Raw genomic sequence first — 26,342 nt, 5'->3', positions numbered from 1 at the left:
GAATGATTAGGGCAACACATATTTGAACCAATGAAAACATGACAACACATCACTTCCACAATAACTTCCACAATACATTACTTGTGAAGAACGAAATGGACACGTGTCATTTGATTATTGGTTCCGGTAGATGTTGCCATAGTTATTTGTTTTCCATAGAACTCATTCATATATATATATATATATATATATATATATATATATATATATATATATATATATATATATATATATATAATCAATTGGGTTTTCGTAACAATTTGAATCATATACGACATTAACCAAAAGAGGGGAATGTGAGAAATACCCGGGAGCCAAATCCATCGGCTAAAATATTGGGGAAATTGCCCTCCATCGGTGCCAGATTTTAAGTCGAATATACCCAATCGCCGGCAAATGACGTCGTCTGATGTCGTTGTCGCCGGATTTGAAGTCGTCGCCGGAATCCTCGATATCAACAGTCGATGCGGAGGAACATTTTTGCCAAAGTGGAATCGGGGACCAGTGGGGGGACTAAAGAGGAGGTCTGATTTTTGTCAAAAAGATGAGGGTGAAATTACAAAACTACCCTTCTCCGCGGAGGATTCATGGTTCCGCGGTGGTCCGCAGAGGGTCCTCTGCAGAACGCATGTCTATATCCGGAATTTTAATTTTTTATGTCTAAATTTTTTAATTTACCCCTCACTTTATGCCTATAGCCGATATTTTCCCTTTCTATTTGGGTTTAGTATAGTTCGTTTAAAATAAATATCAAACAGAATTGCTAAAGTATATATAAATAATAATTAAGATATAAAATATTTATATACATATTAATTTGTTGTTCCTTAAGGAACAGTGAATTAATTCTATTGGACTACTAAATTTTTTTTTCAAACTATCCGTCGCCTGAAATAAAGACCCCTCCTCGAAGCTTCTTCTATCTCTGCTCCCTTCACCGTCTTTTAGATATTAGTGCCACCGCTTATCTTAGTTTTCTCCACATCGCCGCTTCAATCCATCCTTCCAGTTTCAAAAAAAGCGACCGTCTCCCTCTCCATCACCGGCAAACTCGATGTCACGTTTTCTGTCTGCTTTCGTCATCATGTCGACGCGTATTGCAACAAACACATATCTAGAAATTTGCTAACAGTCGAAGAAGACGATGATGTCAGAGAGTAAGCGTTGTTCGCTACTTTTTCTTTGCTTGGTCGCTGCTTCCCTCTTCTTTTCCCTTCTTCATCAAACCTTTCAGTTTCCTGATTAACTTCTCCTCAACTGAAACCCTAATTTTTTTTTGATTGTTGATTTATGGTACAAATGCCAGAATATATGAATGATGGGGAGGAGTGAGGTCAACCGACCTCTGATATAATTTGAATCTAGCAAGAAAAATTGATCAATATCACTGAACTTTTCCAGAAATTTTGGCATTTGGGAATTGGGCTCATTTAATAGATATCTGAAGAAACCGATTGTAAGTTAATTGTTCTCTTTCAATTGATTACAGTTTAATAGAAAAGGTCTCCAATTACACATGAAATTTAATTATGCCCTACCCAGTTGATATTGAGTTTTGAAGTTGAGTTTCACAATGTATCCCAACTGCTTGATGAAATGCTTGAACCAGATTCTCCTTTACTATATTTTTCCACGCTTACTACAGGTTTCCTATAGTGAAAAGCAGATGGTAAATCTTTTGATTTTGAAATGACCATTTTACCCCCATTTTATTTGCTGATAAGTTCCAACTTGAATTAAATGTGTGATAATACGTTGGTTTTCTTTTTATGATTACCATTAAAATCTAAACAAAACACTGTTTGATAAAAAATAGTTAAAAAAAAACCAATTCGTTCTTTTGCTACATTTGTAAAACCAATAGAATGCTATAAAAGGCAAGAAAAAGATATACTTTCCTTCTTTTTACCGAGATGTGTGGGATCACATCCGGAATCTGTTTTATCCAGGTGGCAAGCGACAGCTGTATGGCTACCTGGCAACGAAATGAGATTTGGATTTCTTCAATCAGCATTGTGAAGGTGTGTTGAATTTACTTTTCCAATTCCATTCTGGTGCTTTGAATCTAAAGATGGAATTTGTTGTTTAGGGTAATCAAAGGTTAGGTCACAAATGCTAAGCGTAACAGCAGGAGTTGGGCCAACTCTAAGCCGAGGGACCAAAGTTGACAAATCGTGAAACTGTGGTGGTGAAAATCTGAAGTGCAATTGGCCGATTATATATCTATATCAATTCAAGAATCAAACAAATGAAATGAAATTTAAGAATGGTAAGGTACATTCATTGTACAATCTGGATATATATTTAAATGGATTTAAGAGTTCCAACTTAACAAAATTTGTTAAGTAAACAAGTTAATATCTGGTTTATCCGTTCATTGAGTCAACGGATATATTTAGTAACATTTTAAGTGAAACTCCCTTTATGTATTTAACTATTATAGGAATCCATTACTCATCTCCAATAATTTTACTATTTTATATTTTATTGAAGCCATATCAAACCACATTATATAGTTATTTCCTACTAATGCAGCACTTTTCGTTTATTGGTGTCTCAAAATTAGCAGCAAGACCAACCACTTTAGAACAGGGAAGATGGACCTTCACATTTCCCCTAAGATCATCCGTTATACCCACCACTAACCACTATAGTGGTGGGTGCCACCTCATCACTACATTCAACCACTAAACCTATGGGATACCCACCACTATATGCTTCGTTTTAAATTAAAAAATATATATTTTTTAATTAATTAAAATGTAGAGAGAGGTAGAGAGAGATAGAGAGACATGGAGAGAAAAAAATTGATTGGATGTTGTTGTCCGTTCTCCCCACCACATTTGACCACGAATTTTTCCACCACTAGCCACCACTAAGAGTATGGGATGGTGTTCATATTTTTTGTTCGTGGCCACATAGACCACGAACATGTTCGTTATGAATATACCAGAAGGCCTAATAGATGATGTTGTGACTAAAATGCATCTGCCAAAAGAGCCTTACTGTTATTTGTTGGGTGATTCTTGGATCCAAATTTGAAAACACAATGTATTGTCGTGCTCATTAATGACTCTAATTGAGTTTGTATTAACTATAACAAAAAAAAAAAAAAATTTGAAGGCTTCCGACCCCCGCAAAGCGGGGGACACTTCTCTAGTTTATATTAAAACTAAAAGTAATATAAAGATTATTGTTAAACGTTTAAAAATTTAAAACTAAAGGGTTGAAAATGAAAACAAGATTGAAATCGTTGGGTGGATTGATGGGGGCAAATGTTTTAAAATCGGTTTGAATCGGCAGGTTGGATCGGGAACCGAGGGAGAGAGCGGTTCAACTATCACCAGTTTTATGTCGATTTGTGAACGATTGAACCGACTGGTTTTTAGAAAAACCTGGTTGAACCAGTAAAAATAAACCAATTGAATTGGTTAAACCGAAAAAAAAAAAAAAAACATATGAGAAAGAACCATTTGCATAATAAACTTTGGTGATTTTTTTCAAATCTATTTAGTTTTCTTTAAATAAAATCGTATAGGAAATGTTATAATGTTTTTTGATATGTTTGTATTCATCTAAAAATATATTTTGTTTTGGTATTATATTTTATTTTGTTTTTGACGTATATGGATTGATGTAAAACACTAAAACTTATGGTTATGTGTTATTTTAATGTATTTGGATTAATCTACAACTTATTTTATGTATATTTTTAATGTTTGAACTAGTAAACGTTAAATTCATGATTTATATGTGTATGTATGTGTATGAAATAAGAAAAAATATGAAAATTATAGAAACCAGTTGACCCAACGATTAAACCGGTTGAACTGGGAATCGGTCACCATACCGGTTCAACTAAAAAATCGGTTTTTAAAAGATTGGAAACAACCCTATTTTTACAAGGAGAAAGCAAAATAAACATATTTTTACAAAGAAACTCACCCTTTTGATATGTACTTAAAAACAAACTGTTTTAACGCGAACTCATTTAATACATTAGTCGATTGGTACAACCCATCCATTTTGCCATATTGTAAAGTAGTTAAACTATTTAAACCAAAACAAATTAACCTAGTTTAGAACATAAAAGTAAATGATTGTAATTGGAACTCATTTAACACGATACCTAACCCGTCCAACCCATTATTTTTATCAACTTTAAAACAATACTTGTCAACTTGGGTCCTAAAAATAAGGGGGATGCCTTTGTGTGAATAGAGAAAGTTTCCCACAAAACTTCAAAACAGATTAATCAAGAATCTTTCCCCCTTTTCTCTTTCTTGAAACCCTCAAACTGACTATCTTAACATGATTAAGATATTGGAATCAATCCACCTATTCTTATTAATCTATCTCTCATTCACCAGTTTCTTGGCACAATCTGCCCCTCAGAATGCAATAGTTTCTCAAGTTCCTGGGTTTAATGGCATTCTTCCCTCCAAACACTACGCTGGGTACTCTTAATGTTTGCTTTCTTCCCTTCTTTCTTGATGTTTTTAGGAAAAGATTTGAGCTTTCTTGATGTTTTTTTTGTTTGTTTTGCATAATCTTTGATGGGTTTACAGGTATGTGACACTAAATGAAAACCATGGGAAAAAATTATATTATTATTATGTGCTTTCAGAAAGAGACCCTTCTAAGGATCCAGTGGTTCTTTGGCTCAATGGTGGCCCTGGTTGCTCCAGTTTTGATGGGTTTGTTTTCGGACAAGGTATACTACACTTTTCATCATTGTTTTATTAGAAGCATGTATGTCTTGATTTATTTTCATATAATTATAATCCAGTTAACAAGTTTGTAAAGATAAGGGATATGTTGACACCACCATGTCATGTTAACAAGACACATAGATGATGGCATAATTGGAAGGCAGAAAGGATGAAAATGAGGGAGGAACATGTGTACATAATAATTCAAGTGAAAGGTGCTCTCAGCTACAGTTGGTCAAGTTAGTAGCTTTTGAGGAATCGAATTATAAAAAAGCACACAAATTGAGAGTTCTTTAGAACTCTTGTGAAAAAGTATTTGGCTTACAACAAAAAGTCTCTCCAAAAAGAACATGAAACACCCCTCGTAGGGCCTGTTCGGGAAATAGTAATATCTTAACTTTAGAGTAAATCTTTGTAAATAGTGGAAAATCCTAAATCTCTCAAAATGTTTAAGCTAATAAATGTTTTAATAAATGTACAATGCGTATCAATCCCTATCAAATACAAACTAAAAGTAGAATGTCCACTATCTCCAAGGCCATCTCTAGGTTTATTCTCTTTGTAACTCTTCTCATCTCATCATCTCTATAAGATCTCACCGAAACCTAGCACCCGAGTCGCATGTCCAGAATAGCATGTTAGGGTATAAAGTCTAGTGAGTTACTCAAGGGTCAGACAATGTATAGAATCAACAATTTATACAAACCTTTCAAAAAGCTCTTTCTTCTTAAATCCCAAAAATCTCTCTAAGTTCTTAACTATGTATAAATGACAACATAGGTTACTACATAGGGGTTTCACCCCACACTCCATATGTACTCAAAATTTCATCAAGATCAAGTGTTGCTTTTCCTGTCTCTCTTAAACCCTCATCATCACCATTAGAGACCTTAAGCGATCATCTTATAGGTATTTATACACATCCCTTACAAATTTTACTCTTTATTTATTCAACATTCAAATAATTATCTCTTTCTTGAATAGAGCTTTCGTCCCTCAAGAAGTGGTAATTTCCTCAAAGTCACCAAGACTCATCATTTATCTCAAACAAAGGTTCAAGTACCACCAGAGATAGCAATGTACTTTAAAATTTAACTTACCTTAATGTTTATCTTTCGAAATCTCTATCTCTCTCCAATCTATTTTAATTCAGCTACCACACAAATCTCAATTAAATATCAACAATCATATCCTGACACTACTTAGTCCCTGTGGCCATAGAGGTTCGTCTGCAGTGACTCGAGGGTATGATGCATAGCCTCATGCTTGCACCGGGGGATTAGTCGGTGCTCAAAAGCTGACCCAAAACCCTTGTTAGGGAAGTTCCCTTTCCAAAAAAAAAAAATATATCAAACAATCAAAAAAAAAAAAAAAAAAAAAAAAATAGTATACATCTCATCACAAGGTTAAAATAATTTAACCTTTATTCACGGGTGTTAGATTGTTTAATCATTCTTAAGAACAACGGGATGTTGTGTTGCAGGTCCATTTGATTTTGAGAAAACTGAAAGCATGCCGAAGCTTCATATAAATCCTTATGCATGGAACAAGGTTTATATATACCAATGTTTTCGATCTCATCAAAACTAATTTGATAATCAGTTTGAATGCAAGAAATAGCAATGCACTTTCATTGATTAGTTTATTTTAGTATCCTACTTTTATTCCTTCCTACTACATTGTATTATTAAAAATTTATCCAATTAAAGCAATGCTATCCAAAGACAAGGCAACTTTCACTCATAATTTGTTAGAATTTTTTAAATTGTAATGTCTAAATTAGAAATTTTTTTGAAGTATAATAGTAAAGTTGGTTAGATTTTTCAATGTACAACACGCCTAAATCAAAAAAGAAAAATGAAAGTACAATGAAAGTGGAATGTTATGATACAAAAATAAATAAAAGTATGTTGCTATTACTTAAATTTAGGCCTTCATAATGTTACTAATTACATAAAGTTGATCAACAGCAAAAATTATAATTAATTCTGGTTGCGAATCTAATTTGCAAGGTTTCATGTGTGATATTTTTGGACTCTCCTGTTGGAGTTGGAATGTCTTACTCCAGAAACAGATCCGACTATATCACCAGTGATGTAATAACGACTTTAGATTCCCACAAATTTCTCCTTGAGGTATTCTCTCGAAAAAAAAAACATGCACCTTTTAGCACGTATATTCTATTTTCAGATATATATATATATATATATATATATATATATATATATATATATATATATATATATATATATATATATATATATATATATATATATATATATATATATATATATTTGCATTTGGGGTTTGTCTGAATTTAGTGGTTCAAGTTATATCCTGAATACCTTTCAAATCCTTTTTTCATCGCGGGTGAGGCATTTGCTGGAATTTACATCCCTCTATTGTCTGATCAAGTGATGAAAGGTAAATATTTGTGCATTGGACCCACACAAACCAGGCTTATTCTAAGTAAATTATGATAATGCCCTTCTCAATTTTTTTCAGGACTTGAAGCTGGTGATAAACCCACTCTCAACTTCAAGGTGCATCTCCCATTAAAAACGTTGTGATACACACACACACACACACTCACTCTCACAGCTATTGCCTTGACCTAAATTCATTAGATAATTAATTATACAGGGTTACATTATCGGAAATGGACTTTGCGATGAAGCGTCTGATCACAATGCTATTGTTCCATTTGCACATGGGATGGGCCTCATTTCGGATGAATTATATCAGGTAATATTCCAATGTTCCAACAACGGATCCTTTGACTTTGTGCGTAGGTCAAACCTATCATGCTTTAAGTTCCAAATTGACATGGATTTACGTTGAAAATTTGACATCCATGCATGGGGAGTAAATGGTTTAGGGTTAATATATTTATAATTCCAGGAAAGACTTTAAGAATATACAAATCAACTAAAGAAGTTATGAACTAGTCGTTTCGAGTTTAAAAGTCAAACCGTTGTTGGACCTTTGACTTTGGAGGTACGTATGTTGAAGAAATTTCTAACAGAAGTAAGGAATTAATGTAATATGGATTATAGCCTGAACCTGGTAGTGATAAGTAGCTAGAGAACAGTGACAGTTTTAAGTTAGTATTAGTGTAAATGTTTTTAATTAAAATTTGTTATCATAACTTCACCCTAAGCACGTACGTACAGGATGTTACCAAGGTGTGTGAAGGGAAATTTTACAAACCTCCAAGCCTAGAATGTGAATTCCAGCTTGACAAAGTTTACCAAGTAATCGTCTTTTTGTTTCTTTATTCTTAAAAAAAAATTAAATTACGTGTTCTATTGCTTACGTTGGATTTGAACGCGTGCATATATATATATATATATATATATATATATATATATATATATATATATATATATATATATATATATATATATATATATATATATATATATATATATATATATATATATATATATATATATATATATATATATATAGGTTAAGGTTCATTTGAGACCATTCTAATTTTGTGAGACCGTGAGACCAAATCTAAAAATAATTTTAAAATGCAAAATAAATGGAAAAATCCAAAAATTCTTTTTTTAAATGTTATTTGCGGAACTTAAATTAACTAAAAAAATATAAAAAAAATAAAAAAAAAATCCGTTTTTTTTTTGAAAAATACGTGAAATATTCTAAATAGAATATTTCACTGACATATTCTAAAAAATAATTTTAAAATGCAAAATAAATGGAAAAATCTAAAATTTTTTTTTTTAAATATTATTTTCGGAACTTGAATTAACTAAAAAAAATAAAAAAAATTAAAAAAAATAAAAAAAAAATTCTATTTTTTTTGAAAAATACGTGAAATATTCTAAATAGAATATTACACTGTACATATTCTAAAAATAATTTTAAAATGCAAAATAAATGGAAAAATCAAAAAATTCTTTTTTTAAATATTATTTTCGGAACATGAATTAACTAAAAAAAATAAAAAAAATAAAAAATAAATAAACAAATGCGTCTCACGGTCTCACAAAATATAAGTGGTCTCAAATGAACCTAACCCTATATATATATATATATATATATATATATATATATATATATATATATATATATATATATATATATATATATATATATATATATATATATATATATATATATATATATATATATATATATATAGCATCTTGATGGTCTAAACGTGGATAACATTATCAAACCATGCTTTATTGGAAAAAAGATTAGACATGAAAATACGAAATTGCCACTGAGCTTTAGGAAATTGGGTGAGACTGAAAGGCCACTTCCTGTGCGAACCAGAATGTTTGGGCGTGCATGGCCTTTTAAAGCTGCGGTGAAGCCTGGTTATGCGCCTTCTTGGCTGGAGCTTCTCAACGCCACACAAATTCGAGGCTCCCCATGTTCAGTAAGTCATTCAAACATAATGATCTTTATTTGTGTGTCATTCATCATTACAAAAGATCTGGCGTTCCAAATGTATTTTGGGCCCAGGGCGAGTGAAAAAAATGGGCCCTTAAAATACATAAATGTCGTCAAATTTTTATTATAATAACTCAATAATTGAAAGAAAATTACTTGTTCTATCTTCTAAATATAACAATTTTCATAAAAAAAATTGGGCCCTGGACGTTCGCCCTATTGCCCACCCTCTGAGACGGGCCTGCAAAAGATCTGGTACACAAGTTAATTTTGTTGGGTTAATCGGTTGGTTCAACGGGTCATGGGTCAGATCTAGTTCATGATCCAGGAGTGTTTGATTGAGTCATGCTGAAATAAAGGGATTATACCCATGTTCTAAAAGGTGCACAACAGAAAATGGTCAAGTTGACCAAGTTTATAGGAGATACGAGATTAGCATGTGCATGTTTGTTTTTTTAATTATAAATAGGTGTTATTTTCCTTTTGTATTTTCACCTTTTGTTCATCAGAATAGTGAAGCTTCTGCATATTCTATTTGTTGTAACTACGTGAGAGTGTGTGTTTTCAAGAGCCTGTGCCAACAATTGGTATCAGAGCGGTTTAAAAAGAGGGCCGGTTTGAGAGTCGACTTTCGAAGGGGAGGAGCCTTCGGGTGCAAGGTTGCCATCACAACGGAAAGAGGTGTTTGGCAGTGGTTGCTCGACTGGAGGTTCCAGTTGATACAGATGGCAGAATATTGGTTGTTGTGTGTAGCAGGTGGCTGCGGTTTATTGTGGTGATTTTCCTATTGAAACAAGATGTGATGCTGGTGAAGTAAGTCGCAGAGGGTGACTGTAGTTATTCGTATGACAGCAGATGGGTGTTGAGGATGCATTCATAGCAGACGCGTGAATAGGGTCAAGACTGCAAAGAGCTGGTAAATGAAAACAGAAGAAGCATGAGCTTGGTTTTCGTAAATGGTGGAAGAGGACTCTAGATAGGAACGGGTTAGATCGGAAAAGGTTGGGACTATCACAAACAAGACAAGGTGATGATTCCGGCGGTAGGTTGTGGGTATGTCACGGAAAATGGAGAGATTTACCGGAGATGTATAAGAAAACGAAAAGAAAAGACTCGTCAAAGCAGGTGGCTTTGAGTTTGTTTCGTTTTGCAGGTGAAAGAAGACGGGAAAAGCAGGTTGCTTTGTTTTCTTGTTCGGTGGAAGAAAGCTCTCGTGTCACAGAAGTGTTATGTGCAAACAGGTTCTGTGTGGTGACAAACAACAGCCGGGTATGGAGGACTTTGGACGTGACCGAGGTGAAGGTCGGGTGTCCGGGAAAAGTTGGGATTGGGTGAAGACTTTGGACGTGGCGGAGGTGAAAGTCGGATGTCCGGGAAAGGTCTTGAATCGAGATGAAAGGAGGGTGATTAAAGGTAGCTGTGAACAAATGATGTGAACAACCGATTAAGGGGGTGATTGTTGGGTTAATCGGTTGGTTCAACGGGTCATGGGTCGGATCTAGTTCATGATCCAGGAGTGTTTGATTGAGTCATGCTGAAATAAAGGGATTATACCCATGTTCTAGAAGGTGCACAACAGAAAATGGTCAAGTTGACCAAGTTTAGAGGAGATACGAGATTAGCATGTGCATGTTTGTTTTTTTAATTATAAATAGGTGTTATTTTCCTTTTGTATTTTCACCTTTTGTTCATCAGAATAGTGAAGCTTCTGCATATTCTATTTGTTGTAACTACCCGAGAGTGTGTGTTGTGTGTGTGTTTTCAAGGGCCTGTGCCAACAATTTTTTCTCAATTTTGTTTTATTGAAGGGGGATTTTGGGTATTGTCTTACTAGTCAAATACTTTTAGTGGGCCCCATTTGTTAGCCTTATATTGTGATTGGTTTGCATATATAGGACAAAAAAAATTGAACATATTGTTAGATGTCCGACAGAGTGACTGATGTGTTTTTTTCCGTTTGTGTAGTATTAATAAAACCATTTGTTAGGTTTTGGTTCTTGAATATTTTTTCTACTTTTGTAGGACGATAGTGTGGCAATTAAATGGCTAAACAACGAAGCAGTTCGAAAAGCAATTCACGCCGACCCGGTAAGATATAATAGGTTTCCCTTTATAGATAGATTATGGCGATTGAAAGTGAAGTTAAACATTTAATGGTTACTTCAGATTAGTAAAGCTGGAAAATGGGAGATATGTACGGGCAGGGTAAAATATAATTCAGAACTTATAACCGTGATTGACTACCACAAAAAACTCACAGCTGGTGGCTATCGCGCTCTTATTTATAGGTATACCCATCTCTAGTGTAACCTTTTCTTATACCGGCCAGGAAATCAAATGGATAAATAACAAAAAAAACACTCTCTTTATACCAAAATTCTAATTTGACATTTTTTTTTGTCTCAAATTTGACACTGTATTTTCCAATATGTTATAATGCTGACCACTTGACCGGTCAACCAGGTTACATGCTGACGTGTCAGTTTTGATGACGTGACATGCAGACGTGTTAAAATTGAATTTTTTTTCCACAAAAAACACTAAGTTTCACTTTTTTTCGATTTTGACACTAAGTTTAATTTTTTTTCTTTCAATTTTGACACTATGTTTTTTTTGTTCCAAATCGAACATCATTTATCAAATTTTGTTTAATTTTGACAATTTTCCATTTGAAACCATATAAATATATTTTTTTATTACATTTTAAACTGTATAAATATATTTTTTTTCGTTTAAAACCAACATTTTTATTTAAATACAAGGTATTTTTTTTTTCATTCAAAGCATAATGTATAAATATGTATTGGTTATATCATAAGAATCAAACTAACCATAAAAATTTCATGGGTTGCAAACTTGACATCCTGGTTTTGATCGGTTACACGTCTCCAAACCTCCAAACTCATTTTAAAGTTGCGTATTTAATGTAAAGTACAATTTTTATATAACTAATACATATTTATACATAAAATTATGGTTTGAAAAAAAAAAAAAAAACTTGTGTTTATACAAAACTATGGTTTTTAATTGAAAAAAAAAATATTTATACGATTAAATGTATTAAAAAAATATTTATACGGTTTCAAATAGAAAATTCTCAATTGAACAAAATTGTAAAAAATGATGTTCAATTTGGAACAAAAAAACATAGTGTAAAAATTGAAAGAAAAATTAAACTTAGTGTCAAAATCGAAAAAAAGTGAAAACTTAGTGTTTTTTGTGGAAAAAAATTCAATTTTGACACGTCAGCATATCATGTCAGCATGCCACGTCATCAAAACTGACACATCATCATGCCACGTCAGCATGTAACCTGGTTGACCGGTTAAGTGGTCAGAATTATAACAAATTGGAAAACACAGTGTCAAATTTGAAAAAAAAAAAAAACACAGCGTCAAATTAGAATTTTGATGTAAACTGGATGTTATTTTATTTTATTTTTTTTGCTATTTACCCGTATGTATGCTTTTATTGTCGTTATTTGTAAATATTTAGTAACATGTTTTTATAGACTAGAAATCTGTATTTATCCTTATATTTATAGATTGTATGTCGAGTATATAATGAGGAACCTTCTCAACGGGAAGAACAATCTCAAATTTTGTCAACTTTGTCCGAATGAAGTAGCAAAATAGTAGAATAGACGTTTTCTTCTCGTTTAAATTTAAAATCCTCCATCATCCACAGTTACATTATGGGACTATCTCCTGCAGCAAAGGGAGCCATAAACACTGTTTTGGTCACATAAATGGAAGCATAGTGGTGGAGGTGCGATATTCAATACAGGCGTTCCCAGGTTGCCCAAAAAATTGCAAGTGCTCCGAGATTGACCTCCAATGTGATGGGCCTTGGGGTGGGGTTGTGTGGTTTACCATTTGTTTTGAGATCTTACTCCTCCATAGAGTGAAGTTATTCTTACCGATGAACTTATATATCACCACATGAGGGGTTATTACTTTGTTTCTTTGCTACCCAAAACACCTTGAAAAAATACCCTTCACTCACTGATTTCCCACGGCCCAGGCCAAGAATTTATACATCGATATACATTGGATGTTGAAAATATAGTCTTTATGACTAGCGACAAGTTCTACCTAGGTGGGTGAAGAAACCTTTATTGGGTTTATTAGTTTAAGCTCCACTCAAGTATTTGTTTTTTTCAATTCTTGTTTTGAAGACAAAAATTGTTCTGGTAGGTTTTATTTTTTATGAAAGGTTGCACCCTTTCATAAACCATTATGGTTGTTAGGAATTGTTATAGAATGATTGTTTAATTAATAATGAGGATTAAACCTCATATAAATAGGGATACATAAATGCTTTTGGTCTAACCTAAACCCTAAGGGCCTTTTTTTTGGAAACGACAAATGATTAATCAGAAGCCTACTTGCATATTTCAACGAGCACCCCGGGTTCGAGCTCCTTTACAGGGCAAACTCAGCCTCCATAAGGAACCCTAAGGGCCTTGGGTCTAAACCCTAGATGCTTACATACAACCCCCCCCCCCCACACACACACACACACACATTTTGGTCGAGAGAAGTCAATTAAACTGGAAAAATAAACAAAAGAACAAAAATTAAAAAACATAAATGAAGACATCGTCAACAGCATTGGCAGGGCTCTAATGCTAGCGGCTAACAACAACTGCTCTTCGGGGAAAGAAAGAGAAAAAGCATCAGCTAGTGGCGGTTCCGCTATAAAAGAAGAGAGGGACGACGATGGTGATAATTAGCGACAAAGGAGTAGAGGAGTCTGAAGCAGCGCAAAAGAAAACAAAAAAGAAAGAGGGTTTGAGCTGCGGCGGACGGAGCCCATTCCGACTGACTTAGAAAAGAGATATGAAGAAGATGCGAGTTGAGGAGGAGGAAAAAGGCTCCAGGGGCCATCCGAGGAGGAGGTATAAGCAGACAAGGCAGTTGAAGAAGCCAATGAAAGAGCTCTGCTTTGGTGCTGACAACTGTTTTATTATTTAGGATGAGAGAAAAAAAAAGGAAAAATATGGAGCATAATGAAGGCACCTCAGATGACTATGAGAGAATGTCGTCGTAGGTAGAGGGTGACGACTAAGGGTTGTGGTTAGCAGTAGGGTTTTAACCTAGAGCTCTAATATCATGTTATAAAATAGATTGTTTGATGAATAGTGAGGGTTAAACCTCATATAAATAGGGATACATAAGGGGCCCTTGGCCTAACCTAAACCTAAGGGCTTTGGGCCTAAACCGTAGATACTAACATACTAACACGAATTAAGTTTATAAAGGCATTTGTTTTCCTTTTATTTTGTTAATCACATTTTCACATCTTTAAGATTATCATAGAAAAATGCAACGTATTGCGTTCATGAGAAGGGATTGTGGGATCATTGCATAACTTCTCTAAACTCGAGGAGGTCTTGTGAAGATCTTACCCGACTAACCCAAACATACAATAGTGTGAGCTACTTATCCTTAAGGATAGTGACTCTGTCATGTCCTCCTTTTACTATTTTTCACAATTTCGTTTCTGTTTTTTACACACTGTTCTAATATCGGGTAAAAATTTGTGTTTCTTTTTGTATGTGAACTTGTGTGCTTGATTCTCTATTCAATCCCAAAGCATAATTCTTTTTGTAGAGATATCACAATTATGGAATCCAAACCGAAACCAATGACAAATCCCATAAAATCAAGACAAAATGTGAATGTTATTACCAACTTGTAGATTGAAAACAAACCCAGAAAAAACATCGCACCCCTGTTCTTAATCCCTTTGTCTTGATTGATATGACCTCTATGAAGTTGAACTTGAGTCGTCACCCGATTAAAATATTTCATCCCTTTGATTGAAAGTAGGGACAGGAAAACTTTCTTGATTGAAACCCTCCACCCTCTTTATGATTGCAATCTATTGTAACAGTGGAAGAAAACAAAGAACTGAAGAATGAAATAATCAAATGAAAATGGACAAGAATGACTAACAATTATAGATTCATTATAGCTTCATTATTGTCTACCAAAAGGACAAGGAGACAACCACATCGCTAATATATATCTTACGACCTAATTGGGGTCAGTTTTGACATCGAATTTAATTAGTTACAAAATAGTCCTTGAACATTCAGTAAGGCCATATTTCACCACATCAACCCTAAATCACATCTTATAAAGTCAATTCCCATTAGGTCGTAGGTAAAGGAGAGGTTAGATGTAGATAATCAACTAGATATCTTTGTTAAGTCATATCATTGACACATCTCTCTTAAACCTATAAGGCTACATGGTGTCGTAAGTACTTACTGGCGGTATCCAACGTGGCATAATTCATCGCTCATCGCCGGTGAACACTAGGACGTGAGGTAGTTTTACCGTTGGTGAAATACCGGCGGTGGCTTTCTACCAGGTGTGAAGATTCGAAATTTTGACCGTTTGGGAGAAGGGAAAGTTACCAAATGGGTAGCAACGACTATTTGGAAAAATTTCCTTTTTTTTTTAAAAAAATCTACTATATATACAATTCAATTTTCCAAAATTTAACCATACTATATACACTCTAAACAAACATTTTTCATTGAAAACGTCTTCCAACAATCCAAAGTCTTCCAAACAGAATGCTCCAAACCAAAATGTTAACAACTTTTTCGCACTTTTTGGCTACGATCCATCATCACCACCACCTTACCGGCCAAAAATGGATAGTGTTTCTAACTATTATTCACAATTCCAAATGCTCCAACAATTCCATTTCCAATCTTAACCTCAAACCCAACCATCTCAAACATAATTTTCATCCCAACTGTCTTTCACACCTTCAACCGAAATTGTTTTTGATCCCGAACACGAAGAACAACAACAACAATCTCAACAACAAAAGAAAGGGAAGGCTGATCCAAGAAGATGGACACAAAAAGAAAAAGTTGAGTTAGCAAAGGTGTAGCTCGACATATCCGAAGATGGTGGCACGAAAAAGGGTCAAAATCGTGATCAATTCTAGTTACGTATCACGGAGCAATTTTGTACGTGAATGGGTCAAAATCCAAAGTATCGGACCTCTGACCAATGTAACTCCAAATGGGATCTTATGAACAAACTCGTCACACATTGGAATGAAATTTACACAAACTTTGAAAAGCAATGGGCTAGCGGAGAAAGTGAAGCGGGTTTGTTGAAAAAAAACACAAGCTACATTCCAAGATGATATGCTAAAGCCTTTTAAGTTTATTCGTGTGTGAAGTTGTCAAAAGAAACATTAGGTGGAGGGAACTTGCAACACATGAAGAAACTGCTAATCCGCCAAAAGAAGCCGAGCATCTTCATATTCGAGCTCACAACAAGTCTCATCAGATGGTCATGTAAGCGTTAATCTTAATGATGATAACAATGACATCGAAGAAATACGCCCGCCTCCTCCTCCAATGGGAAGGGACAAAACAAAAGCTCGAGCAAAAGGAAAAAAGAAAAGTAACTCTTCAAATTCGTTAGTCAGAACCGAGCAGTCAGTTAGATCGGAAGAAATGATGACACAAATGGCACAATTGAATTCAACTTTGGAGAGGCATATCATTGAAACCTTCTGACTCACATAGAATTCGTTGTTAATGCAACATGTGAGACATCTCGACCCCGAAGATCAAGAGACGGCTAAAGCAGTGAAGCAGTCGATTTGCGAAAAATATAAACTAAACCGCAAATGAAATTTCGATGTCATGTTTTTTTCTGGATTTTTTTTCCTTTTTTTTAGGTTTCTAATGTAATTTTTAATTTGATGTTATTTTTTATTTTTAGGATTTCATAAATGTAATTTTTAATTTTATGTTACTTTTAGTATGGTTTTTACAAAAGTTATTATTTTTTATTGAACTTTAAAAAAAAAAAAAAAAAAAAAAAAAAAAAAAAAAAAAAAAACCCTCATAGGAAAGGCATTTACCACACCCTAGTCCATAGGTGAAAATTGTAAAAACTGTGAAAGTTGGCATGACGTCTACGTGACACCTTTTTATCATTGGTAAAAAATGCACCACAGCCCTTAGCCTAAGGTCATATACAATCTTGTCCCATTAACATCAAGTGCTAGTTCGAGTCTAGCTAGTTTTGTTTTGACTTGTCTTGTGTAACAAACAAACGAGGATAGAATACGAGAGTAATGCTCATGTATTTATACAGTTTTTCCATCATGCATCATATTACATCATACAAATGGTACAAAAAAATAAAAAAGTTATAAATTTCATATACTCGTGCAGTGGTGATCATGATCTGCGTGTTCCTTACACCGGAACTGAAGCATGGACACGATCGTTAGGCTACAAGGTTATCGATGAGTGGAGGAGTTGGAAGGTCGATGGCCAGATCGCGGGGTATGTTTTCCTTTCCAAATAAAAAAAATATTTTCCTAAACATAAATGAGAACATATAGTATATTGTTACGATGTGAGTGATACATTTATTTTTAAATATTTCTCCTCATTGCAGATACACACAAGGATATGATAAAAATCTCACGTTTCTCACGGTCAAGGTTTGTCACACAAAATTTAGGATGCATGTAATAAAATGATGTTTGAAGATGTGCAATTTGAATGCTTTTCATATCCAAGTGCATACCTTTTGCTTTATTAGGTCGTCCCATGTCTGAGCTTATATCTGAAAACAGTATGACACTGGAACGAACTAAAGTGCATTTTTGAAACAGAAATTGGAAATAATATAAGATGAGTGGTGATTAAACATTTAAGCAGTGGAGAGGGACTACTTGCTAATTAGGCTAAATGTTCATATGTTCATTTGAAGTTGATTATATGTTTAATCTGATGTAGGGTGCGGGGCATAGGGTACCCGAGTACAAACCTAAAGAAGCATTGGTGCTTTACTCCCGTTGGTTAGAGGGAAAGAAAATATAGGAAAATCCCGTTGATAAGCGTGCTTGTTAATTTAAGTATAATTTGGTAAATTGGTGTTATAGGGAAAAGAAAAAGGCAACCTCATGTTATGAAGGCCCGTTATGGTTTGACATTTAGATTGTTGTTATCGGGCTGGTTCGGGGATTTGAAGAGCATTGTGCAAGAAAAAAAAATGGGGTCCTCAATACAATTTTTTGATATATAAGGAAAACAAACTTAAAACGGTGAAGTGTCGTTATGTAAAACTTAAAAATAAATAAATTAATTAAAAAGGAACATATGGAATTTTATAAAAAGTTCGAACGGTTAATTACGTAACTTCTAAAACTGATTTGTTAAACATAGAATAAAGTAATGACCAAAACTGTAACTTGAATTTAAAATATCAAAATGTTGTGAACATGAATCGAACCGCCTACACTTGATTCAAAAGAGAGGATGCACTTATGCAAATTGACATTAAATAATGGTTTTAACTGTAACTTGAATTTAAAATATCAAATGTTGTGCACAAGAATGAACCATCTATGCTTGATTCAAAAGAGAGGATGCGTTTATGCTAATTGAGCTACCAAGTTTTTATGCAAAACCTTGAATAAATTCACATATATATTTAGTTATTAAATATATAATTTAATTAAACTCGGGCTCTATTTTTTTTTGGGCCCTGTGTGGCTGCACCTCTTGCCCACCCTTAAAACCGGGCCTTGTTGTTATTTTCACCATATTATACTATATGTTTTGAAAGTTTTTACAGTTTTGATTCATTAAGTGGTATTTATTAACTTGTAATACATATATCGCAACAAACACATAATGTATTCGGTAGTAATGTGTAGGGCTACAAACGAACAGAACGAACACGAACGGAGGCTTGTTCATGTCCGTTCGTTTAAGTTAGCCGAACAAATGAATGAACACGAACGAATAAACAAACGAGTTTTCTTGTTCATGTTTGTTTGTTTAACAAATTACATTGATCATGTTCGTTCATTTATATTCGTGAATATGTTACAGAACTTAAATGAACGAACATAAATGAACAAAGATAAATAATCATAATTGAACATATGAACATATAATGTAGTAATGTAATCAAACACAATTAATTATATATGAGCACAAAATGAACTTATATATATGAACAAACATAAACGAACGTAAGTGAACAACATAAATGAACGTTCATGAACATAAATTGAACGAACATGACTATTTTTCATGTTCGTTCGTTTAAATAACCGAACGAAAATATGTGTTCATGTTCGTTAATTTAGTAACTAAACAAACTTCCCGTCGAACGGTTAATGAACAGTTCGTTGAACGTTCAGTTCGTTTACAACCCTAGTAATGTGTGTTACCTTATGTTGGTATAACATGACTATGAGGCCAAGAACTATGCACTCCACACCAACTTCAAGCTTATCTTCATAAATGACTCGGTTTGTAATACATCATCAGCATTTACCAAATTTTGAACTTCATCTTGTTATAAAATAAAGAATAAACCATAATAAACACAATCAAACATCATGATATATATATATATATATATATATATATATATATATATATATATATATATATATATATATATATATGTGAGTTAGGTTCAAATGTTTTTACTATCTATTGTGTGCTTGTAGGATTGATTCTCGACCAATCATTTTAGTTATTTTAAGAAAGTACTTAATGCATATTAAATGCTGAAGTTCTAATTAATGCTTATTATATCTTTAACATCTAATATGCATTAATTACTTTCTTAAAATAACTTAAATGATCGGTCCAGAATCAATCGTACATGCACACAATAGATAGTTAGAACAATATAACCTAACCCTATATATATATATATATATATATATATATATATATATATATATATATATATATATATATATATATATATATATATATATATAGGTCTACGTTATTTTGTTTTACAAACTATTGTATGCCAGAATGCACAAATCCGGACCAACGGATAAAATTAATCAATGGACATGATTTGAGAGTGTATGATATTACAATGAGATAACATGTATTATATAATCATACAAATTTTAGCAAAAAGGTATTTTGGACAATTAACTACATTTATAAAAGGAAATTTTTCGATTTTTAGGGATAATTAATTCTCCTAATTTTTAAATTTTGAATTTTTTAATTACTTCAATTTTAATTCTAACGTAATTTGTAAACATAACTGATTTTATTCTATCAGAATGTTTTTTTGCTATGATGATGTTCTTTCAGAATTTTATTCTATTAGATTATTATTGAAGAATAAAAAATTTATTGAATCCGAGATTGAAAAATAACAACATTCTAATATATTCTATACATCTGAACTTAAATACAAATTCATATATATTCTTACAGACTAAAAGTCTTATACACTTTAATATAATTATACATATTCTAAAAGAATATCAACAAAAATGAATAAAATTCTTAAGAAATAACAACATTCTTAACTTATGAGTATGATCAAACTTTATTCATTCTTCAAGTTATTCCTATTAGGTCTTCAACGCATTCTTCTAGCCATTCCTATCACAAATACAACAAAAACTAATAATGGTTAAAACATGTTACTTGCAATTAACTATCACTTTATATTCTGCTAGAATACATCAAATATGTCAGAATACATTATGGCAGAATACATAGATTTTATTTTGGCAAAATACATTCTGACAAAATACATAGAATACCTTCAAAAGTATTGTATTTACTGTTAATATAATTTTAGATTCCAAATATACAATAACGAGTGACAATAGAAATTGGAATTCAAAATCACAAATTGAACCAAAATAATATACAGACAAAGTAATTACCTTTTTAAACAATTACATAAAAGATGTGTTGCTAGTAATTCTGACAAAATGCATACCACAAGGTTAAATTCTTTAGATTCTCTTTCAGGAATTTCAACAAACACTTGTTAGGCATTATCATCAAAAAAGCCAAAATCTTGTAAAAGACTTAGTGTGATCGGAAGCAAAAAAAAAAGCATAAATTATTTAGAGAACATCAAAGTTTAAGTTTTTCAATACCAAATAAAAACAAAGAAGACGAATGTGACAACCCGAAGTTTTCATTTGTATAATTTCCACATCTAAACACTCCAAATATTAGTCAAAAATATTTTATTACATTTTTGGCCGGATTTAAGTCAATTTAATGTTTTATTTTTATTTATTGACTTACGTGAAATGACTAAATAAGTGTCGTCATTAGTAAAGTGTACCCGGGCAAAACAACCCAACACCTTAGTTAGGTGTTCACGGCTAAACAAGAGGTGTTTGGACCGTGAACACCCTTTTCCCCAAGACTCATGCATATAGCATGAGTTTACTCCTTTCGCCCTCATTCTTACACTCCCCACTCAAGAACACAAGGCTTTTCTCTCAACTATCATAAATTCATCCTTCCAAATCCGCCAAAATGTAAGTGTTTTTGTGACAACCCGAGGTTATCCATCGCCGAAACCCAATTCGTCCGTAAGACCCGTTTTTAGCAATTCGTTACCAATTTTGTAATTAAATTAAGTCATTAATTTGAAAGTATTATTATGGCTTAATGAGTGTCCCAAAACATTTAGAACTCATTTTAACACCCCATTCTAGTTATCGGAAAAATTTTAGAATCAACCATATCGGGTTACGACAACTTTATCGGGTGTGACCAAAAGCCACATCTAACGTCGGTATCGGGTAGAATTCCGCCGTGTCCAAATCTTAGAGACTATTTAAAGATGTTTAAACTTCCATTTGAAGCTTTTTCCCTCTCTCACTACTCTCTCTCTCTCTAACCTCTCTCCTCAAACCAAAGAACTAGGTCCAAAAACATCAATTTAAGGCTCAAATCCATTAAGGTAACTTCTCTAACTCATAGTATAGCACCATAGACCTTCAAATTCGTGTTTAAAACTTGGAAAAGGACCATCTTCATGAGTTTAAGGCCATGGATCATGCTTGGGCCATAAACTCAAATAAAATGGGTTTTTATGCCTTTAAACCCCTCCAAACCAATTTTGGGACTTAGATACGACTAAATGGCTTACCAATTCGGACTTAGAACACCCTAAACATCATTTTTGAGGAGTAAACATGAGTTTACTGCCCAAGAACATGCTTGGGCCGTAAACTCATCATCCATGGAGAGTAAACTCAAAGTCAAGTGTTTAAAAGCCATTTAAACACACCATTAGCCTTGGAATAAATCCTAGAACCAACCAAAATCAATTTGGAGACCTTAAAGATGATGAAATCCCTCCATTTGAGAGTTTATGGCCATAACCCCCCAAGAAAAGATTCCAGGGCCGTAAAATCATATTCATAAGTCAAATGGTGCCCAAAATTCATCCTAAGGCTTGGAAAAATAGTTTGAATCACATGTGATTGTCCTAGCATCACCAATTAAATTAAGGAATGGGTATGGGGGAGTTTATGGCTGTAAAATCCATGTTTACTGCCGTAAACTCCAATAAATGGTCCTTAAGTGAGTTTAATCCATTCCAAGGCCCTAGATTAAATCCTAGCTAATTTTCCCTAGTGTTATCATGCCATTTAGCATCAAAAATGCCTCAACCATGAGTTCATGGCCGTGAACTCATGTGTGTGTAGTGTATAGGGCCGTAAACCCCATAAGGAAGAGTAAACTCATTTTCTAAGTCCCACACGTCCAAAAACGTCACCCGGGTCACTCCAAACACTTATTTTGAAGTGTTTTCGCTTCTTGGAGTATATTATAATATCTAATTAGTGATTTGAAATCTAATTAGATATATTTGTATATCATTTCATATTACATAGGAACCTCACGTGTTAACAAGCCCCGAACCAACGTTTAGGATCCAAACTGACGCGTTTCTCAACCATGAGTTCATACCCCTTCCCTTTTTCAATGGTTTTTCAATGTTTTCAGGGGGAGAATACAAGCAAAAGTACAAGAATATCTTGTACTTAAATTCATTATTTCATTTGAATGGTTTCATAATCCGTACACTTTTAAGAATTGAAATCATATTAACAAACAGTTTAACTTATAGAATTGTTCTTCAAACCTATTTCAATTCTTATTTAGTGTTATACTTTATACTTCACAATTGAGTTGTTCACACTTTTACTGATAGAAGTCATAGAACATTTGTATTTGTCCTTAGTAAAACACCTAGGTTCGAGTGTGAAGGACAAGCATCATTAGAACTTAGTCAGCATAGATACTACTCTCCCTAGACGCGAGAGTAAAGAGTAATCTTAAAGATTGGAGACACGTCCTTTGTAACACTTCCCTTGGAACGAGAGAGTGGAGGACTATCCCTGTAACCAGAATCTCCAGAAGGGAGAACGTGACTTGAGTATATAGATCTATATGGGACTGACTATCCCGCACCTGGCTGCTAGCTACAGCCGAACCGCAAGATTCAAGGGTGACAAAAGTCATAAAAAGATACTGACCACGGCTCGATTCATATCTAGTCTGAAGTATGGTTAAGGACTCGCAATCAAGATTATGAACACTTTGCACGTATTTATTAGTTTTATATGTGTGTTAAAACTAATGTACATTTAAAGGTAATATGACATTTAGGAGACTCCACACACACACTTTAAGTATGGTAGATACTTGTACATTACTTTCAGATTCGGTAAGAATTCACACATTTAGGAAAATATGGGATTTTCCTGGGGAAACATTTGTACATAACCAAAAATGTGTAACAAACCACATAACTAAACTTTACATTTCACAAGGGTAAACATGTTTTCAGTGTACATCTTTACATTACATTTTGGGATTCAATAACCAACTATTAGGAAAATATGGGATTTTCCTGGGGAAACATTTGTACATAACCAGAAACGTGTAACAAACCAGATAACTAAACTTTACATTTCACAAGGGTAAACATGTTATCAGTGTACATTTTTACATTGCATTTTGGGATTCAATAACCAACTTTTAAGAAAATATGAGATTTTCTTGGTGTGTGACATTTTCAAAAACGGAAAGGAACTTGTACATTTTTCACAAAACAAAACTGCTAATGAACTCACCAGCTTTATGCTGATTTTTAAACTGCTTGTATTCTCAGGTCCATATTACACAGGTACCCAGCGATCCTTTTGGCAAATGCGAAGTATGTAGAAGACACGTCTTTACTTTTGTTATGTATATGTATAACGCATGTAACTCTTTATTTTCAGACACTGTAAATAAATCTATGTAATGTAAAGTTTTGTGTTTACTATGCTTACTATGTACATTGGTTACGATATTCATGACGTCCTCCACCCCGGAACGTTTCCGCCTTTGGTTTCGGGGTGTGACAGTTTCCTCTCTAAATTCGTTCATACAACACTAAATCTAGTGTTTATACATCATTTTCATCTATGTAATCTAATTTTTTACTTAGATCTTCAAGCATCTTCAAATCACCAAGAACACACTAGTGTTTTTGGGGTCCTAAAACACCCTTGCAAGCTTCCTCTAAGTAAGTATACCATTCCTAGCTAGTTATCTTCTTATTGTGCTTACAAATCCATGGAATAAAGCCAAGAACATGTGTTTACGGTTTGGGAATATCCCAAAACCGTAAACACCCCAAAAAGGGGTTTTGATACCCTAAACTCCTTCCAATGCTTGCCTAATGAACTAGGGACTTGTATGAATGATCTAAGGACCCTGAAACACGAAATGGATGGGGTAACCATGAGTTTACTGACTCATGGGTTTACGCTAGTAAACTCCCAATGAATGTTCGAAAACCATAAACTCCAAAAAGAGTACCATTTCGAGCTCTAACCACTTCCTAAGCCCTTGAATTAACCCTAGAACCTTTCCTTGTGAAGCATGAAGCCTTAAAACACACAAACATACCATCCCCATGAGTTTAAGGCCGTAAACTCATGGTGGAAATGGTCCCTCAACCGTAAACTCACATAGGGTGGGTATTTGAGGAGCAAACTCCATAGTGAGGTCATACACTCCTTAGTTGCAACCCTTAGCACTCCTAGCACCTAAAACAAAGTGTTTTCATGCATTAAGGTGTCTTTACTTACTTATTTAGTAATTAAATAACTAATTAGATACCCTTATGTGCCACTGCATGTTACATAGGATCTGTGGATGTGTTCAAGTCCTCACTTGACACCTAGCATCCTACCCGGCATTCCATCCACTCCACTCACTGCAGGGGGGAATACAAGTTGAATCGAACAAGTTATGGTATCAATCACATGTGATTTATAAATTGTTACCTAAAGGATTTTCTATACTTTCAAATTACCTTGCCAACAAAGTTGTTTTAAATGTTTATCAAACTCATATTCATGTTTAATTGTTCTAAAACTATTTTTCAATGCTTTTAAACTTATTTTATTTCCAAATCATATCTACACCAATATATTTATATAAGTAAGGATTGAAGGACTTAGAACTGATAGCTCACCTTATTTCCTGTTCTTGTTTGATTGTGGACTTAGGGTACTCTGTTATCTGTTCGACTGTCGTTGAATTCTTAGTTATATATCATATATATTCGTGTTGGATATAAAGGTCTTCACTTCAGTTCAACACCTTTGTGTGTCAAAGGCATTCAACTAACATCTCTATTTTTACTATAATAGGTATAGTTAAGGATTACCACTCATTACTATTGTTACTATGATACTCACTATAGTTAGTACAGTTATGAGATTATACATACTAAATACTATACGAAAAGGACCCTATATATACACTATATGAAGAGAATACTATACACTATACGAAGAGAATACTCTACGAAGAGAACCCTATACACTATACAAAGAGAATACTATATACTATACAAGAGAACAAACACTCAATACATTATACTAAGAAGTACATTATACTCTAATTATGAGACAACATACTAAAATAGAATGTGATACACTACTTCTCGATACGACACTCCACTATGCGATCACCGTGTAACCAGAGCCTCCTGGAGGGAGAGCGAACACTATGTGTATAGATCTATACGGGACGGACACTCCCACATCCCGACTGCTAGCTACAGTCCGAGCCGACTAGGCCCAGGGGTGACAAAACATCACTACACTACGTGTGACCTGGAGGGTCAACTGTCACTCTATTATCACTCAGCATGGTTACATACGAGTTCACATTCAGACTCAAGTAACACATTAAGAGTTAAAGGTAAAACGGACTCCCCGAAGTGTGTGTGTGTGTGTGTATATATATATATATATATATATATATATATTTAATACTATATGGAGTTTGCATCTCTACTATATTCAGCCGGCAGTGACACTGCTGGG

The 26,342-nt window shown here is 33.7% G+C and overlaps 1 protein-coding gene and 1 long non-coding RNA gene across 7 annotated transcripts; both read left to right on the top strand.

The window, feature by feature from the left end:
- The first annotated feature begins 880 nt into the window (after nucleotides 1-880).
- Nucleotides 881-2,480, top strand: LOC111900637 (uncharacterized). Of its 2 annotated transcripts, XR_002853258.3 has the most exons (4): nucleotides 881-1,157; nucleotides 1,307-1,456; nucleotides 1,950-2,021; nucleotides 2,090-2,480. It is a non-coding gene; the product is annotated as an uncharacterized LOC111900637 (long non-coding RNA). The 2 variants fall into 2 exon arrangements; XR_002853257.3 differs by having other exon boundaries at nucleotides 885-1,456.
- A 1,675-nt stretch (nucleotides 2,481-4,155) lies between these two features.
- LOC111900636 (serine carboxypeptidase 1) lies at nucleotides 4,156-18,093 on the top strand. Of its 5 annotated transcripts, none has more exons than XM_042895525.2 (14): nucleotides 4,168-4,457; nucleotides 4,569-4,714; nucleotides 6,196-6,263; nucleotides 6,725-6,847; nucleotides 7,088-7,136; nucleotides 7,218-7,255; nucleotides 7,356-7,457; nucleotides 7,886-7,966; nucleotides 8,884-9,126; nucleotides 11,163-11,228; nucleotides 11,307-11,428; nucleotides 17,362-17,475; nucleotides 17,591-17,636; nucleotides 17,935-18,093. In XM_042895525.2, the coding sequence occupies exons 1-14, from the start codon at nucleotides 4,312-4,314 to the stop codon at nucleotides 18,016-18,018; spliced, it is 1,428 nt and encodes a 475-aa protein (XP_042751459.1). In that variant the 5' UTR covers nucleotides 4,168-4,311; the 3' UTR covers nucleotides 18,019-18,093. The 5 variants fall into 5 exon arrangements, with proteins under 5 accessions (XP_042751461.1, XP_042751458.1, XP_042751459.1 ...); XM_042895523.2 differs by having other exon boundaries at nucleotides 7,034-7,136; XM_042895526.2 differs by having other exon boundaries at nucleotides 4,338-4,468; nucleotides 7,034-7,136.
- The last annotated feature ends 8,249 nt before the right edge of the window (nucleotides 18,094-26,342 follow it).

The sequence above is a fragment of the Lactuca sativa genome, chromosome 5, assembly GCF_002870075.4.
Source record: "Lactuca sativa cultivar Salinas chromosome 5, Lsat_Salinas_v11, whole genome shotgun sequence".
NCBI lineage: Eukaryota > Viridiplantae > Streptophyta > Magnoliopsida > Asterales > Asteraceae > Lactuca > Lactuca sativa.
Note: the sequence above shows the minus strand (reverse complement) of the source record. Positions and strands in the feature narration are given on the sequence as shown.